Source organism: Parasteatoda tepidariorum, chromosome 6 (genome assembly GCF_043381705.1).
Source record: "Parasteatoda tepidariorum isolate YZ-2023 chromosome 6, CAS_Ptep_4.0, whole genome shotgun sequence".
Classification (NCBI taxonomy): Eukaryota; Metazoa; Arthropoda; class Arachnida; order Araneae; family Theridiidae; genus Parasteatoda; species Parasteatoda tepidariorum.
In genome coordinates, this window is record NC_092209.1 from 70,008,770 (window position 1) to 70,028,231 (window position 19,462).

The 19,462-nt window shown below is 30.9% G+C and overlaps 1 protein-coding gene across 4 annotated transcripts in view; it reads right to left on the minus strand.

The window, feature by feature from the left end:
- Positions 1-5,746: 5,746 nt before the first annotated feature.
- The window catches only part of LOC107455349 (CD151 antigen), a 71,807-nt gene continuing 58,091 nt past the window's right edge, over positions 5,747-19,462 (minus strand). For all 4 annotated transcript variants that reach the window (XM_016072881.4, XM_016072889.4, XM_071182507.1 and 1 more), the window contains exons 5-8: positions 17,369-17,464; positions 15,792-15,965; positions 12,234-12,317; positions 5,747-9,261 (exon numbers count right to left, since the gene is read on the minus strand). In XM_016072881.4, the coding sequence (XP_015928367.1) occupies positions 9,214-9,261; positions 12,234-12,317; positions 15,792-15,965; positions 17,369-17,464 (402 nt within the window). In that variant the 3' untranslated portion in view covers positions 5,747-9,213. The remainder of the gene's footprint in view (positions 9,262-12,233; positions 12,318-15,791; positions 15,966-17,368; positions 17,465-19,462) is intronic.

The window sequence follows — 19,462 nt, forward strand, 5'->3', positions numbered from 1 at the left end:
TATCAGTTTCAAGCTACAAGAAAATGTCGCTTTAAAGAAGGGACAGTTAATACCCATTATTGTGATATTGACGTTATTCAACAATTATTTTTGGTAGTATAGTATTCTGTTCAACAGAAAGAAAAAAGTTCAGAGAAATTAAAGTTAGTGAAAAAATAAGTTTTTATTTTTTATTTTGTAAAGGAAAGAAAAGAAAACTACCAATAACATTTAGTAGTTTGTTATACAACAAGTGTGCTTCCATAAATAATATGTGAATGGAAAGGTCACAATTTACAGAAAAGAGTAACATATTAATTAAGTAATTATGATACAAATGAAATGTAAAATGCTGTTAAACGGAAGTAAAAATATTAATACTTTAACAGTTAAAGATAGGTGTATATCATTATATCATATTCTTCCACAAATTGCAGCCTTGTGGCCAAATGTTGCCCTATGACCTTGAAAACTCATTTCAAGATCTACCTGGTGGTATTCATTTAACTTCTTTCTGCATACTACCATTTTACAGCATTATAAAAAAAAATTCTAAAACAAAAAATGTGATAAGAATAAAAAACACCAAACGATAAATTGTTTTAACATACATTTAAAGTTACAATTATATAAAAAATAATATAACCCTGTTAGTAAACAGAAGAAAATTAAGTTTCAACGAGAAAATATTAACGTCTTAGGAAACAAAAGTAAAAAAAAAAAAATGGGTATCTGAATGTATGTTAAAAAATTCTTTCGTTAATATACAATTTCTTGGCAAAACGCTGTAACATTTGTTAAAGTTTCGGAATTGATTTGTTGTGCGTCTGCACCGAAAGTTTGGAGACATTTTTTCTCCCCAACTGATTTTGGTGAATTTTTATTGCCCTTACTTTTGACACATGCTGAAAAAAAAAGTACTGTAATCCTATTAAATTTGGAATTCTCCTGTATAACAATCATTTTTTAAACACAAAACACGCATTCATCAATATGCAATTCATAAATAACTGCAGTACTTATCAAATGCTATTCGCCAAGCAACTGTAACTTCTTATGTGTAAAATTAAAATTAAAATATTGCAGCCCTAATAATATCAAAGTTCTCTTGTATTATAGTCATTTTTTAACACAAAATGTACCTAAGTTTATTTAGACAAACTTAAATGAATTCAGTTATGTATTTAGACAAACTTAAATGAATTCAGTTATGTATTTAGACAAACATAAATGAATTCAGTTATGCATTTAAACAAACTTAAATGAATTCAGTTATGTATTTAGACAAACTTAAATGAATTCAGTTATGTATCAGGATATATTGGGAGATAACTTATTGCATCTAGCTCCTTTTATAACATATGGAGGCTAGATGTTCCAACATGGCAATAATGCAGTCCATACTACTTATTCAACTAAATCCTGGATGAAAGCGAATGAGGTTGAATCCCTTGATTGACCATTTCGTATCCCTGATCTGAATCCTGCATGAAAACCTTGTGGGACATGTTAGCAAGATACGTTTACAAATCTGACCAACAAATCGAGAGAAAGTCGGATTCGATTGCTGCAATAGAGATGTCTTTGAACAATATTGATACCAATATAGTTAAAAATCTATCTGGGTCCATGAATTCGAGATTAATAGATGCAATCGAAAACAAAGGATAGATAATATGTAGAAGGATATAAAGGATAGATAGATTTTGAAATAGCTGTTTTGTTTGAAACTGGCTTCATATAAAAATATGAGCGTCATATTTTCCGAAAATACCCATATTTGACAGAAATATTAATAGAACACCTTTAAAGAAGGTTTTATTGAGACCTTCTTCGTCTTCTCATTGGCACGACAGCCCAGGATGGGCCCTGGCCTTCTCAACAAGACTATGCCAAGACATTCTTCCCCTAGCCAAGGTTCTCCAGTTTATTATTTTAAAAACTTGTAGGTCCTTTTCAAGGCAGTCTAAAAATCTTAGGTTTGGCTGTCCTCTTTTTCTTGTACCTGGTGGCCTGGCACTGAAGACTTTTTTGGTTGTCCTGCTATCCTCCATTCTCACAATGTGGACTGCCCATTATTGCCTGTCTGGCTTCTGTGCTCTACTGGGAACCATGTCCTAACGATCAGTCCACTGCGGGACGATGAAGATGAGAGAGAAGGTGAGAGGAGTTGATTTCAGGGATTGGCTAATTAGCATCGATGACAATTATTTTTTAGCCTATAATTGAAGTCGCAGTGATTGGTTCTTGCTCTTTCAACTCTATACAAAAGAGTTGAAGTAATGATACTCGATAAGAACCACCGAGACTTCCGTAGCCAAGATTTGTTTCCCGTATGCCAAACATTCTGATGGGTAGAGTTAGCGAGTTCGAATCCCGTCATGACCTGGGGTTAATCTTTGTGCTTTCCGCTTCCAGTGGAGTGATCGTAAAGGCACGGTTCCAGTACAACACCGAAATCAAGCATCCCTGGCTGCGATCAGTAAGAGTGTGGGTGACCACTTTGAACAGCCTGTGTAGGGATCGAGGATGCGCGGTGTCGGTCCTCGCTAAACTGTTCTACCGTAAAGTGTTCGACTTCGCGCGCAGGTCGTCGGGCTACCAAAGTAGGGGAGCCATTCCCTCGGCAGAGGATCAAAATTGTGATGGCATGTCTTCGGATCATCCTCAGGGATGTCTCCCAGACCGTTACCAATAGCCCATTGTCAGCTCCAGTGCGTCGTAAATAAAGTACCTACCTACCATTTCCAGTTTGTGCTATTCGTTCTGTAACTTTTCAATAACCTCTGCTCTCTGAGTAAGACCGAGTACTATACCTAGTTTTGCCCTCACACCTCCATGTGAGTGCATGATGGGTTCAGGAGAGCGAAGAACAGCTGTGGAAGAAGATTATTACATCAAAGGCTACACCCATCAAAGAACAAAATCATTTTCATATCCAATCAAGGCTTTGAATCTAAAGGCCTGGTTTCTTAGGACAAGCGCCTTATCTGGGTGTCAGCGTTAAGTTGACGTTACCTTGACACCAACAAAATACTGGTTTGTTAGCTCAAGGCCTGGTTTCTTAGGAGAAGCGTCTTAACTGGGCGTCAGTGTTAAGTTGATATAATTTTGACGCCATGAAAATACCTTTTTGTTAGCTCAGCTTGAGCAGTCGGTCCGACACAGACATTATCTTGCATTGCGCATGCGTTAATAACGTAAACAAATATTCATTTTGAATTTGTATTGATTTTGTGATTGTCGACCAATGCTGTAAAGAGCAAATAATGACTTTGTCCAAGAAAAAACACACTATAGCTTAGCTAAATGAAGAAGAAGTGGAAAAAGAAGTCTTGGAGAATTAAAATCTTGGCTGATTTCAATGCTCTGTTGATGGCTGTTGTTCGCCATTGCTTCTGTTGTTAACGTCACGTTGTAATCCAACTGCAGTTGATTTGGACGGCAGTTGTCGTTCAAGCTGAGCGTTCGATGACGTATGCTGTCAAACTCATAAATTAACCAATCAGAGGTAAACGTTCGTTTCAAGCTGACGCTGACGTTTCCTAAGAAACCAGGCCTTAAGTGACCCGGTCTTCTACTTTCTGCGTTATATAAAAAACTTGAGTCAGATCCTTTAAAAATGCTCAAAATAAAATTTTTTTTTTTTGCAAAAATTACTAGAATTCATTAAAAATTTAAAATGACACTTATAAATGTCTCATTATCTTTTAACCACTAGACCGGCTTCTAAAAAGATTTATGGTTTCGTAATTTCTATTATAAAATAGTTATAGGGTGCACCTGATCCAGTTAGGATAATCTGGATCATTAGTTCCCTAATCGGTTCCGCGGAACCTTAGGGTTCCGTGAAGTTAGGATTTTTTTTAAACCAATCATGAGTTTTGAAGCCTTCAACTATGTTTTAAACAACAAATAATATAGCATTTGCATAATATTTCTGTTAATTTTTGAAAATTATTGAAGTAAAATGCCAACGAAAAAAATAATAAATAAATATACTTTAAATAAATATACTTTCTAATAACAATATATCGTTATAAGAAATAACGATACGAACTAAAAGGAACTAAGAAAAGAATAAGCATTTACAAATAACTAGGAGGCTCCGCCCCCTGCTCGCTAACGCTAGCCAACCCCCGAGGATTGCTACGCAATCCTATGTGGTTCACACCGTGAACCATGGCTCGCTGCGCTCGCTCGCCAATGAACACAATGTTCTAGCACAAAGACATAATATATTATCATCAAAGACATAGTATTTTATCATCAAAGACATAGTATTGTACTTATGTAGAAGAATTCTACCAATGTTCTTATTGGCTTTTAAAAAAGTATATTAGCTATTTAGATTGTACATGGTGAAAAAATCAAAACATTAGCTAAATAAGAAACATATTAGCAAAATAAATTATCAAATATTGCTTCACTAATATTCTGCATTTTAAAGCGTGAAAATTCAATGCATAAATAAACGCGAAATATAAAAAAATTCAATGCATTCAATACAAACACTTAAACGTTTTTTAGACGTTTAGGTAGCTCCCAGTAGAAAAATATCAATTCAACAGCAGCCTTTTAAAGCATTCTCACTTCAATTAATTAATTAATTCCTAATTGAGTTCAAATTAAATATTATCATGTTTTTAGTGCATGAATCTGAATTGAACAACCTGATAATGCTCACTCTGGTTATTGTTATCTGGTTGCTCACTACGTGCTCTTGCGCGCCGAATCCAATCAATTAAAAATGAAAACTGTTGCCAGCGAGAGAAAAGAAATATCACCGGTTTTATTGATACATGCATACATACATACGTACGTATTAGCGTTTTATATAATAAGATAGATTGCAACTGTATTTTATCATCAAACTTTTACAATTCAAAATAAAATAACCAAATTTAAGAAAAAAGAAATATTTTTCTCTGACAATTCTCTCCTTTTGTAATAAAATATATGCTCAAGAGATATATATAAAAAACCAGAATTCAGCTTATTTCATTTCAACTTAGGCACGCGACAAGAACTACTAAATTCGAAACCACTGTAGACCTGCAAATTCAGCTGCCTAATATAAAAACAAATCTTAAGCCTGTTCTTTTTAAGCAAGATAAAAGTCTTGATAAAAAAAAAGTATTATTTTACAGGAAATTTGGTAAAATATAAAGAAAAAAAAAAGAATTTCTTGATAAAATAATTATGAATTTTTTTTTTCTTTCTTGAAAGTTATTTTTATTTCATCGCTACCTAGTAATCCATCCTGTTATAAAATATTTTTGTACATTATTTTTAGATTATTTTTTTAAAAAAAATTTTGATTTAACATTTACACTGCTCAGCCAAAGAATATATCACATTATTTATTCTTCGGCTCAGCTAGCCATTCAGTCAAAGAAAATTTACAGGTGGGTTACATTTGATGCGGAAAATATTAGCTATCACAACGTCAGTATTTGGATATTTTAAAAAAATGTGTGAACTAATTACCTGTGATTTTGAGCAATTGGAATTTACAGTTTTTAAAAATATTTTTTTATTCTTTTTATAAAAAACCTTCCCAATCACGTAATGACATTGGTTTTTTAAAAAATATTTTAACTAATGCGATTTGATTTTAAAAATATAAAAAAGTTCATAAAAAGTAAATTTTTTTATGACGTGTTAAAGATGTTAATTTGTCGGAAAAAAAGAAATTGTTTGTCCGTTTTCCTGAAGAAAAAAAATATTTATATAGTTCTGTTGTTTTAAAATAATAAATCTAGAACAAGGGAACAAACATCTTTATTTAAAAACGAAACGTATAATACATTCTGAAGTGAACATTACATACAGGTAACATGTTTTAATCACCATATTTGTATAATAAGCCACACAGATAAAATAATTTACAGTACCATAAGGAAACATGGAGACAAATATATTTCAAAAAATTATTCCATCATTATGATGGTTACTAACACAAGTATAGCCATAACGAATGGCTTTCATATTTTCAAAAACACTTTGATTTCATGACACTTTGATTCTCTTTGATTACATTAATAAATTACAATGCATCATGTTCATCAAAAATTAAATTCTGCAATTGGATGTTTGCAATCAACGTCACGCGTTGGTTAGCCAATCAGGTTTGACACACACGCGTGACGTCACTTGCAGATATCCAATTAAATCTAATCAGTAAATTGATACAGTGTGATAATAAACCTAAGCCTTAAAGCTGTAATATTAACACGCCATGCACAACCATGTTGTTTGTTGCAAGTACCAGATTGAAATAATTTTTCAATTCTGGGCAAATATATAAAGAAATGCGTTTGAAATGAGTGGTAAAAAAATACTGCAAGAATTGATATGAATATAGATTGTCGGTAATCCTTTATAAACCATAAGCCTGACTTGCTAAGAAATAAATAATTGAAGAAAGAAAGGCACGAAATTTTGAGAGATTATTCGGAAAAATATCCGTATCTTATTTTGGCTTTTGGCAGAATTTTGAATAAATTTTACTCAACTTCTTCAGTGAAGAATACGTAAGACAATTTTCATTAACTCTTTCGAAACTATTTCATGTTTAAAAAAAAAATTCATATTACGTAAAACTTTTAAAAATATGTAAAATCGGGTGCTTTTAAATGATTTTGATGTAGCGTTTAATTATCCTTATAAGAATTCGAAAAAAAGTTTTGATCTATCAAAATCTTGAAGAAAATGATGCAATATTTTATTTTATTTAGACAACTGGTATAGCAATATAGTATTGGAGCTAAAAACGTTCGAATTTTCTCAATGCGTTGATTAAGATCAAACTGGATCTTCAAATTTTTGATGTAGTAAAATTGTATCTGAAAATCAAACTGCATAAAAATATAATCTTATAAGAGTTATGATTATTTTGATTAAATCGGTTAGAGGTCAAGCAAGAGTCCTTATAAGGTATACGTAATTTCAATAAAGTACGCCGTGATAAATTTAAAAAAAAAAAGAATGTCCAGTCAGATTCTTCATAAAGTATAAGTTATTTCAGTATTAGACACCTTTATAATTTAAAAAAACGCCTAGTCATACCTAAAACCTTGCTTCTTGAAAGCGTATACTTCTTTTGCAATGGTATGCCTCATGATTAAAATTTTAAAAAGAAATCGTTTAGCTGCATTTTAAATCTTGTTTCTTATAAAATATACATTATATGCAGTAGAGGACGCCATATTAAAAAAAGAATGCCTAAACGCATTAAAAATTTTGCTTCTTCATAAAGTAGAAGTTATTTACAATAGTAGGCGTAATGATTAAAAAAATTGTGCCATTTAAAACCTTGTTTCTTCATAAAGTACACGTTATATGCAATAGTGAATGCCATTACTAAAAAAAAAGGATATACAGCCATACTTGGTTCTTCATAAGGTAGACTTTTTTTGCTATAGTAGATCACAAGATTATAATACACGTTTAATATTACCTAAAACCTTGGTTCTTCATGAGGTATACGTTATATGCATTAATGCTGGGTTCCCCAACTTATATGCAATAGTGAATGCCCCGCTTACCGGTCAAAGATTGAAAATTTTACCACGGCCGTTCATTGCTTATATTTTAGAATACTTCGATTTAATAACTTTATTTTTTTTCAGACATGGTTTCAAAATAAATTATAATTTCATGGGCGGTAATGGCGCGGCTTTAGGGGACGTATCTCAGCTTCCAGTCCCATGGAAAGTCGAATAATTAAAATGGAAATTTAATGTTACTTTGGGCGACTCGGTACCATTTAATCCATGGACAGGTATCGGACCGTGGCCAGCGGATCACAGCATTAATGGATGTTACAATAATAATTAAAAAAACGTCTAGCCACATCTATAATTTAGGTTCTTTCTAACATAGACGTTTTTCGCAATAGTAAACGTCATGATTACAATGCTTATTTAGTCACAAATAAAAACCTTGATTCATCATATGGGAGAAATTAACGTAACCATGTTTAAAAGTAAGGAAAAATTTCTCATATAGAAAAAGACAACCCACATTTAATAGAATAAATATATAAATACATAAATAATATTGTATACATAAATGAAAAAATGCACGTGGAATAGTTGTTTGCAGTCTAACATAGAAATAAGTCAACACATTGGGTATAAATAGAACAAAAATCATGGTTTAGGTAAATAGTTTTAGTTATGTTTGCTTTTTATCTTTAAATGTTTAATGGCAATTATTAGTTTCGTCTAAATCTTCAAAGAATCAACTTTTGTTAACATAAGATAAAATAATCATATGTTTCAATTTAATAAAATATGATCTCGATTGTTTACCTAGACCTTGTGTATTTAATCTTCAAAATTTTAAAAAACTAAACATTCATTATACATTGAACATTCTCTTAAAAATACAAATTAAATTTTATATTAATTATAAAACAAAAATTTGTTTTTATCGTAGAAATTAGGATACAACTTGTTGATAAAAATATTTGTTTAAAAAATTGGCTTAATTATTTCTCCAGTGACTAAAATGCTAATTAAAAAGTTTAATATTTCTGTAGTGGCGTGTTGAGGAGCAATGCGCCCAGGCATGCAGCAAAAGAGGACATACAATCGACGACTAAGGTTAATAAAATTCTAAATCTATTATTAACATTTTTGCTTTGAAATTAAGCTATTTGGCTTAAGCAAAATATTTCAAGGAAAATCAATATAAAATAATCATAAAATTTAAGCAAAATATTTTATGATGAATAGAATAAAACAAATTTATAAAAGGAGTATTATATCATAATAATATGTCATATTTTTTACATTTATAAAAATTTTAAAAAAAATTTCAAGGAACTTTTTTTGCAATGGCATGTATTCACATAAAATGAATTTAAAATTAGGATTTAGATGTCCATGAATATGCGTGGTTGCAAAATCTTTTGATTATTTTTTTTCTATTTTTTTCCTTTTAATCAAATCTAATCAAGGAGTTTGCCAGTCCCGCAACATCCGTTATTGCATCTTAACAAACTTCAACAATTTTTAATTTCTTGACTAAATTTTTCTTTTCTTCTTAAAATCGCAACTTAATTCTTGCTTACATAACAGTTTTAAGTAGAAGGCCATTCGCAATGCATAAATATTTACAAACACGAATGAAATGAAATAAGCGAGAACCAAATCCACTTATATCCAGCTCATTCCAAAAAAGGAAAAAGATTTTGATGAGGTTGGTGTTGGACAGTTTTCTGGATTAGTTGATCATCAAGAACAACGCACAGGACAGCATCATGCCTACGATCTGTAGGAAGAAAAAGAAGAAAAAAAAATTATAAACGCTTGCTTAACAGGGTGTTCAAAAAGTTTGAAAATGGACAAATATTTGAAGAAATTCACATCAGACCAAAAATCTAAACTTGTGAGATAATTTTAAACGATGCAATCATTGACGTCAAAAATCCAATCCTGTGCCAACCTGTCAACTAGTGCTAATTTAATTTGAGAAATATTGGTGCAAAATTACACTAGTACTAATTAAATTTGAGAAATATTGGTGCAAAATTACACTAGCACTAATTAAATTTGAGAAATATTGGTGCAAAATTACACTAGTACTAATTTAATTTGAGAAATATTGATGCAAAATTTAAGTAATTTTTCCGTCGTATTAACCCTTTGACGCAGATGGGACACCGGTGTCCCGTTTGTGTATTTTTTGACTCTGTAACTACAAGCAAAAACATTTTATGAAATTTTTTGAATATGAGAAGGCAGACAAATAGTTAGTACAAAAATCTATTAGATTACAGGAATTATATTTGTACTAAAATATATAACCCCATCAGATCTTAACAAGATGTTCAAAAAGTTTGAAAACAGACAAATATTTGAAGAAATTCCCGTCAGATATAAAATATCTAAACTTGTGAGATATTTTTAAAGGATGCAATCATTGACATCAGAAATCCAACCCTGTACTAACCTGTCAACTAGTACTAATTTAATTTGAGAAATATTGATGCAAAATTCAAGTAACTTTTCAATCGTATTAACCCTTTGACACAAATAGGAAACCAGTGTCTATTTTATATATGTTTTTGAAGTAACTACAAACAAACATGCATTATAAAATTTTTTAATAGTGAATCACCATTCTAATACTTACTATAAAAAAATCTATTAAATCATCGGAATTATATTTGTACTAAAGTATAAAATCTAAAGAAAGTAGTTTGAAAATTATTTCTTCATTCATATTCAAATATTTATCCATAATTGATTTTGTAATGTAAAGAAATTTCAGTGATGAATAATCTGTAATAATAATTGATGGTCTTAAATCTAAATAGCTGCAATTAAGTACAAATTCGAAAAATTATTTTTTGAAAGGGAATCATGTTTGGAAGATTTTATTTTTTATTTAGAAAAAGACAACGGTGTTTTATGTTGTATTTCATAACTATGGAATTGTTAAATTATATTATAAATTGTTAAATAATGTAATTAAATATTATAAAATTATTAAATAATGTTATTAAATATAATTATATCATTAAATATAATTAAATTATTAAATAGCAAAATGCTAAGTATAATATTTTTCACTTATATTCACCAAAATCCATACAAAATAATAGAAAAAGTAAAATATGATTTAAAAAAAACCGCGTCAAAGGGTTAAATTTTTTTTTTTTTATCATAGTGGTTGAAATGAATTTTAGTCTGACGAGCGGTGCAGGGAAGAAAAAAAATCGCTCTCTTTGATGAAGGAAAAAACGCTTTTACACTTTATCTCATGTAACTCAATTTATCGTATATCTTACGAGATAATATATAATGTCTCTTAAGACTAATAATATTGTTCAATACTATAAGCTAACAATGGTTATTTGCTTTGATGGCTAAGAGCAAACATACGACAGCAAATGGTTAACCATTTTAAGCAGAATTGTTATTAAAAATACATTTTTACACTTTATTTTTTTAATTTTGCATTAAATAGTATATTTAACATTCTAATCATTTCTTTCGTCTCATCCTATAACTTATATAGGGCTCATTTTTAAAGAATTATTTTTTAAATTTGCTTTTATTTGCAGTTATTTTGATCCAAGAGAAACAGTTATTCATCATTGAAATTTCTTTAATTTGCAAAATCAATTATTGATTAATTTTTGAACATGAATGCAGAAATTTTTTTCAAACTACTTTCTTTAGATCTCATATTTAAGAACAAATATAATTCTGATAGATTTTTTATAGTAACTATTAGACTGATTTGTATAATTAGAAAAACACTAAAATGTATTTTTGCATGCAATCAGAGCTTCAGAAAAAAATATATAAAATGGACAGTGGTGTCTTATCGGCCTCGAAGGATTAATTAAATGAATGAAGTTTTGAAAAAAAGCAGGAGAATAATATTTCAGTCATTAAAAAAATATGTGACATAGTAACTTTTCAATTTTTATATGTATGGGAATACATAGGGATTATATGTAGAATAATATATACAGAAAAAAGAATTCTGTGTCTAGCCAGACCCCGTTGAAATGTTCCAGGTTTCTGGACATGAATCCATTTATATCTTTAAATGCATTTATTCTCATAGCGTACTATTCGTCACTTAGGTTTCTCTCAGTTTTCCTCTGGTCAAAAATAAAATTTGGTATGCTTATGATCTACCTTTACAATATAATTATAGAAAATAAATGCATGGTTGTAATTTAAAAAAAAAATAGACTATTTTAGAATGGAGCTAGCAAATCTCAATTTATATTTTTTAATAAATATTGATAGTTAAATAGGAAATGCAGAATCCACCATCCTTGATATTTACTTTCGGATTTTTTGATCAAAAGGAAGGTAAAGAAGTATACACATTATTGGTAGAAGATTAATGTTTACGCGATTAGAAAACGAAATCATTGTAAAAAAAAATGAAGTATCATTTAGAAGAAAGCGATATAAAAATAATTATAGTCTGCTTAAGTCTCAGAGAAAGAAAGAATAGGTGAAAAGCGATTATTAAAAAACCATTTCTGTAATAAAACTGGTCTTGAGGCTTTGTTAACATCGCCTTCTTCAATAGTGATTCACCATATTTTAATGAGGTGTATACTTCGTTTTAATATTAGCTCATGAAATCAAATATGAGTACTTTTTTTTAAATTTCATCTGTGAAAGGGTTTCTAAACACATGCACTATGAGCAGTTGTAACGGAATATATTGTGGAAATTAATAATTGAAAAAAAACTAATAACTATACGTACCAGCACGCAGGAAATTCCTATTCCTATTCCGCCTAATATAAGAGCATGATCTTTTACAAAGTCTTTCATTTTCATATAACAATCCTGAAATAAAATTTACAGAATTATTTCAGAAAGATTAAAAGTAAGTCAGGAATGGATAGTAAACTAGACTTAACAAGATTCTAAAACTGGAACGGAATCTCGAAAATTTCCGGTGTTATTCCTACTCATATGTTTGTGAGTTGATGTGTGAAAGGGCTTGATGAAAGAAAGTTTTAATATTATGATTTATTTCAATTTATAATTAATAAAATTTTCTTGGATTTTATCAATTCTAAAAGGTCGTGAATAATGATGATTTAAGGAAATCTAATGGAACGGGTAGCCTCTGGTAGGAAGGGCGTTGGACCCATGTCTAAGAGGTCATGAGTTCAATCCCCACCTTCCGAAGACTCTTCGTGTAGTAAATGGTGACTGATACACGTTCAATCCCCACCTTCCGAAGACTCTTCGTGTAGTAAATGGTGACTGATACACGTTAAATCTATCAGATCACGAAGTCCTCCAAGTTCCTATAACAAATCAATACCACTGGGAGTACTGAATTGGAAATTGATCGATCTCTGATTCAGGACAAAATTACGATCTGTGGATGAATAAATGAATGTATGAATGGGTTTGCCATCTGAATGGGTTGTGACGTGTGTGTAGCTGAAGTCGTATTCTTGGTCATAGATGGTACCACTTAAAAACAAGAAACGCACCTTCTGACTTAAACTTGCTGCGTTTCAACAAACAGGCTTGTTGATTTTGGCAAATGGCATTAGAGACAACAACAACAGGAAACCGACTCAAGGTAGCGTCATAAATCATTAATAACTCTGTAAGGGTTACCACGTTTTGAGTTTTATCAGTTTTTTTAAACGTTTTCAGCTTAGTTAAATAGATTTGGAAGTCGATGGTAAATATAGCATAAGTAATATAATAAAATAACACTTGTCAAATACCAGCAGGTCTGTTTGGTGAAACCAAGCGAATTCAAGGCAGATGGCGTGTTTCTTGTTTTTCAGCCCCATACCCTCTATGGCCAAGAATATGACTATCACACGTCACATCCCGTTTTAAAGGTTGGAACCATTCATATACTTCATTCATCCACAGATCGTAATTTTGATCTTGATCAAACAAAGATCAATTTCCAATTCAGTACCCCGGGAAGTATTGATTTTTAAATGGGAAATTAGAGGACTTTGTGACCCGGAAAATTTAACGTACACCAGTCACCATTTACTTCATGGAGAGTCTTCAGCCGACGGGAATCGTACTCACAACCTTGGACACGGGTCCTACGATCCAAACAGGCTTATAATTAACAGTCTTAGCAGGTTTCTAATAATGATCCGTCTAAGTCATATAATAAACAGTACAAGTACCATGACAGTATAGGATGGTGTTTTTTTTCTTGCTTAGACACCCAAAAGAAAAGAAGAAAAAACAGACGTAGTAACCTGGAAGTCTTATAACAAATTTTAACCGCTAGCACCAACTCAGCTTAGGTTTACATGATTAAGCAGAATTCTTTTAATTTAGACCTATTTTTTCTTTAAAAAAACAAACTTTAATTCATTATACTGCTTAAAAGTAAAACATTTTAAAAATGAAAGTATAAATGCCAGCTTAAAAGGGATAAGTGCAGATAAAAATTATACTTAAAAATGTAAGATTGCCTGTCGTCTACAAACCTGCAATTAAAAAGCCTTGGCACTATCGTTATAAGTACTTTTACCCCCAAAATGACATTAAATTAAACTTTCCCTTAGTATTGTTTCCTTTTTAGTACTTTACAAGTTTTCTTTTAATGACAGCACAATACACTGAAATATCTTATTAACTATATATGCACATTGCCGCTTGCTAAACCAGGAATAATTTCAAGAATAATGTGATGAAAATGTGTCATAAGGGCTATTTAAATATTACATAAACATGCTTTTGTTTTCTTTAGCAATTTACAATCTCCTTATAAGCAAAAGTAAACCAAAAACTCACCCCTCATATGCTTACGTAAGAAAATCGAAACTTTCCTTGTTTTGACTTTAATTTCGAATTTTATTCAGGTTCATTCTAAGCAAAATCAACCAATCGTAGCTGTCATGTCACAGATTTTCATACAAATTATTTTAAGAAATGTTCTTGATGAAAATCGGATAAAATATATCTTTCAGACATTTTTGATCAAAGCTACGTTTAGGGAGCCATTTTGGGGTAGACTATATTTGAGGGTGCCCCTTGATTTTCGCCAAGTTGTGATCGAGGTTGATCCCCAAGCTGGGCGATGTTGAAGCCTAATCGTGATTCTGATTGGTTTAGATTTTAGCGTTATTTTTAAATGTTCAACGGTATATGTAATTTCAGAGGTTCGTTAGTTCTATGTTGGATACTAGCTGATAAGGTTACTTTTGCTCCTGGTCAATAAGATCAAAGGTATGTGGGCAGTCATAAAAAGGGACTTTAGAAAAAAATGTCACCTTCAGTCCGGTACCACAGACGCCATTTTCGATTCGTATATCGCCGAATTTATGTGGCGATGGAGGTACACAGATTCTATTCATGATAAATTTAGACAGTATCTAACTGCTATTAGACAATTCTGTGCATCTACATCTGAGAATTTTTAAGCTTAATGAAGAAGTGAGTCGCCTACTCCATTAATTTTTGTTTCGATTCAAAATGCATTTTATTGAAGTTATACTTCTTATGCGACTTCCAACAAGGTTGCGTTAAACGTTTAACGCTACATTTTTATTGGCCGGGAAATCACGTGGTAGGATCTAGTTTTCCCTCATTCATTTCCTTATTGTTTTGGTTCTCACTAGCATAAAAGTATTGTTTTTCTATAAATATTTTTTTAGTTTGTTTTGATGCACATATAATTTACTAGGGTAGTATTTTTTTATTTTCAAATTTAGTGGATAACAATTGTAAAAAATGAGTGAAAACAATCCCACGGACAATGCGACGGATTTAAGGTTATGTCAAGGTACGTCTCTTGTGAATATCAATTGATTGTTAGGTTTTCTCTTCTGAAAATACGTTATGACGTATTCACATACATTATTAATACAAATACATTTTCCAGGGCGAGACGATAAGGCAACCACAAGCACTTCAACTGGTTCAAGAGGTTCACGAGGGAAAAATGCACAATATTACCGTGATTACAGAGCACGGAAGCGAACGGAGCAGGAAAAAGAGTCGTTGAATAGAACTAGTGATCCTTCTACGACTGCTGATTCTTCTACAATTAACGTCGCAGGTTGCGAAGTTTAACTTCTTCCTCGCGGAGGGACTCCACGCACTATTTTTTGGGTTTATTAATTTTGCTTATATTTGGGTTTATTATAAAGTTTGGCCGATGTTTTGTTGAAATTTTCCAACGTTTTGTTGAAATATCATTATGTTTTGGCAGCAATTCATGTTACCACGCCAAACATAAGTCACCAATTTTGCCAAGGGGCACTCTCAAGTATATTTTTACCCTATTTTGAAAAATGAATCAATATTGGCGCTATTTACCTCAGTGAAAGCATCGCCACCCCAAGGAGAAATCTGGCAGTTGCGAATGCTGCTCTGGTCCTTTTGCCTGCAGCAGGATTCTGGTACTCGCTTGTTACCACTAAACTCTTTATTCTTTTTCGACCAAATTTCATAACTAGCATCTTGTTCCTGTATCATACCGCAACATTTGAACTGCAACAAAATATCAGAAATTGAGCAATAAAATATTAGAATAAAATATTGAACTATAGCAGTATCGTTTTACGCTGCTGCCTAACACAAGAGAATCCACGCGCAAATATTTTCTGGGATATTATCTCGAAATAAATCTGTAATAATTAAATGAAGTTGTGGTAGTCTGTCTGTCTGTTTGCCGCTTTTATAACTCCATAAGAGTTTACGCTAGCTTTCTGAAATTTAAAGTGCGCCAAAGGGTTATTTTTAGCTTTGCTCCTAAACTTCGCTTGAAAACTCAGATTATTCGAGATTGACATTTGAAAAATGGATCATCTTTACATTAATCATTGTTTTAAATATAGGAGGTTTTATTTGTTTTTTCAAATATTTTAAAGATAATATAATTGATATCTTCCAGCTTTAGCTTTCATTATTGAAAAAAGGAAGAGTTTTTTTTGCACGTTTTTTAGTAATTAAATTATTTATTATTCGTTACGTCAGATGAAAAAAAACGATCCATGCAAACGTGGTAACATGCCCGGACTACTCTACCAAATTAGCATTTCTAACGTTATTTGAAAAGATACGTATTAATTTATCTCATAGTTATAGTTTTAAAATGTGTTTCTGTAAAAGTAAATTTATAGTCAATGGTAATAGAGATCTCCAAGCTAGAGGCTGAACCATCACTGAGTAGAATAAATCGATTGCCGTTTGCACCATTCCTATTGGATGATTCTCATTAACATCTCAATAGTAACGTGTTCCTATTGGTCGCTATCTGTAAGTCATTGATCAGTGTTGGATTTCCAGTGGACAGGTAAGTTAAGTGAGGTCAGCTTAGACATCTCTATCGAAATAAAAAATTTAAGTTGCATACTAAAAAAAAAATTAATGAAGAAATGTGTTAGTAATTCGTTAAAAAGATTTCGTAAGAAATCGCTAAACTATAATTGACACTATGAATACTTAGTTTTGGTAATAAGTACTAGTACTACTGGTATCATGGTAAATGGTACAGTTTAAATAGATAACAACTATACTAATAGAGGCACAATGCATTCTATTAGTATATTTGGTATCTATTAAAATATTGAATCTTTATTTTTTATAGAATGCACTAATAAAAGCATGTTTTACTCTGTCTAATAACGCAAAGTTACCAGAAAAGATAGCAAAAAATGATAAATAAGTAAATAAAATGGAATTATTTCAGTTTTATTAATAGTATTGTGTTTCAGCTTAACACATGATTTAAGTGTTACTTGGTAATGATTTATTATTTACAGCTAGTCTACAGCTAGTCCTAAATAAAGCATCATAGATATCAAGTCAATGAGTATAGTATAAGATATCAATATACAGTTGGATAAAAAGGTTTTAAAATAAAAACAAAAAGAAGAAACATGATTATTTACGTATTCCTGAACTGAGTCCCAGGCATCTGTGACGGCTGTCTCATTTCTATAGAGGGGTATGGACATTATCATCTCCTGATTCATCTGCTTCTCCACCTACAGGGAGAAATTGGAATTAAAAAAATAAAAATCAAGTTAAATAACTCAACATATATTATATAAAATGGTTTGAAAATAAATACAGGATGATTTTGGAAATAAAGGGATGATTATATGATGATTGGATCCAACTCGACTCAGAGGTCAAGGCACTGAACTGTCATCGTGAAGAACTGGGGTTCGATCCCCAGTGGCGGCTAGGAGTCCATCATCGATGGTTTCCTGTCCGTAATGCTGACAACATTATGTTGTTTGTCAAGAAATTATGGAGCCTAAACCTCCGTGACCTCCCTGGTCCCCATCAGGTTTTTATGTGAATGCTTTACTTTACGTGATGATTATTTAGGTTTAGGAAATAAATATGGATTTCGCTCATGTGAAAATTCTTTTTACTACGGACATAAAAAGTACTATTAAGATCTGTGAGTCTTGCTTAAATCATATTAACGTACGTTCTCTAGTAAGCTTCAGTCCTACCTCTCATTTCTATTGCGCTTGTGAATGTATCTTGTCTCAGTTTGTCTTCTTCGGCCACCGCCACTCCTCGGCTTCCAAGGTTCCTCTTCTTGTTTTTTTTAAAATTAATTTTCTTTCCTTTTCATCGTTAGTCAACTGTGTTCTTTTCTTATTTCTAACTTGTTTCGGTTTTGATTTTTTCACTTATTATGGCCCAAACAAGGAGTGTCATTTTCGAGCACTTGCATCGAATTTTTTTAAATTTCAGTTTTGAAGCGAAAATAAATTTCTTTCTTTAAATACTTACAGTATTGTTAATTTACAAATTATTGTTAATTCAGTTAATGGGCATTTCACAATATATTTTATCGAAAAAACAAATTCGTCACAATATAATTTATTACATAAATGAACCCTTCACAAAATATTTTATCATAAAATCGGATCCTTCACAAAATATTTTATCATAAAATCGGATCCTTCATAAAATATTTTATCGCAAAACAGACCCCTCACAAAACATTTTATCGCGAAAATGAACTCTACACAAAACTTTTGTTTTGAAAAACTGAGTCAATGACCTCTTTAATTCATAATTTTGAAACTCCTTAAAATGGATGTTGGTATTTTTTTTCCTCAGAAAACATACCCTCATTTTCCCATACTCAAAATATTATTAGTAGATTTTTCTTACTTTTCCAAAAAATGGGTCTTTTTACAAAAAGTGTGGAATAATCGAATATTCTAATTTGAAAACTAATTTTACATCGATTCACAAAGAAAAAATCATCGTAAATCTCGATAAAATTTCAACTAAACATATAATTTGAAATAGAATTTTTAGAAGTTGTTTTTAAAAAGAAATGAGGAAAAATATTTTCATTTTCTTCTTTAAAATGTGCATTTTGATTATTTTTTAGCCAGTAAAACGCTTAAAGATATCGACTAAAAATACTTCATGAAAACGATATTTAAGATATACAAAAAAATTTTTTTTTGTCTGTCTTCTTTCAATATTAAAACTGTTTATTGAATACCCTTCATTATATAAATTTTTAAGTAAATTTACCGCAAAAATGTTTTTTTTTTGTTAGTTTAAATAACAATATTACCATAAATAAGGCAATATGAATTATTTAATCATATATAACATTCAGATTTTGTTCGTAATACATATGTTCTCCTTTCATATGCATCTTAGAGACAAAAAAGCCTAGACATTAAAGGTTGTATAGGGTAAACCAACCAGTGAAGGAACACTAATCAGTGAAGGAACATTTCTCATATATTGATTAAAAATAAGAATTTGAAAGTTTTTCTTTAGATTGATTGGTAAAAAAGCTTACTGCCAAACAATAGGAAGTCATCTAGCAATGTTTTGGATTACCTGGTCCAATAGACTTCGCTGGAAAAATTTTTGAATTTGTTATTATCTCTGCAACACCTTATTTCTTTGAAAAAATTATAATGTGAGTGTTTGCATGCATATGTTTGAAGTGGAATTAATTGAATGTAATAGTTTTATTTTTCTTACTGTGA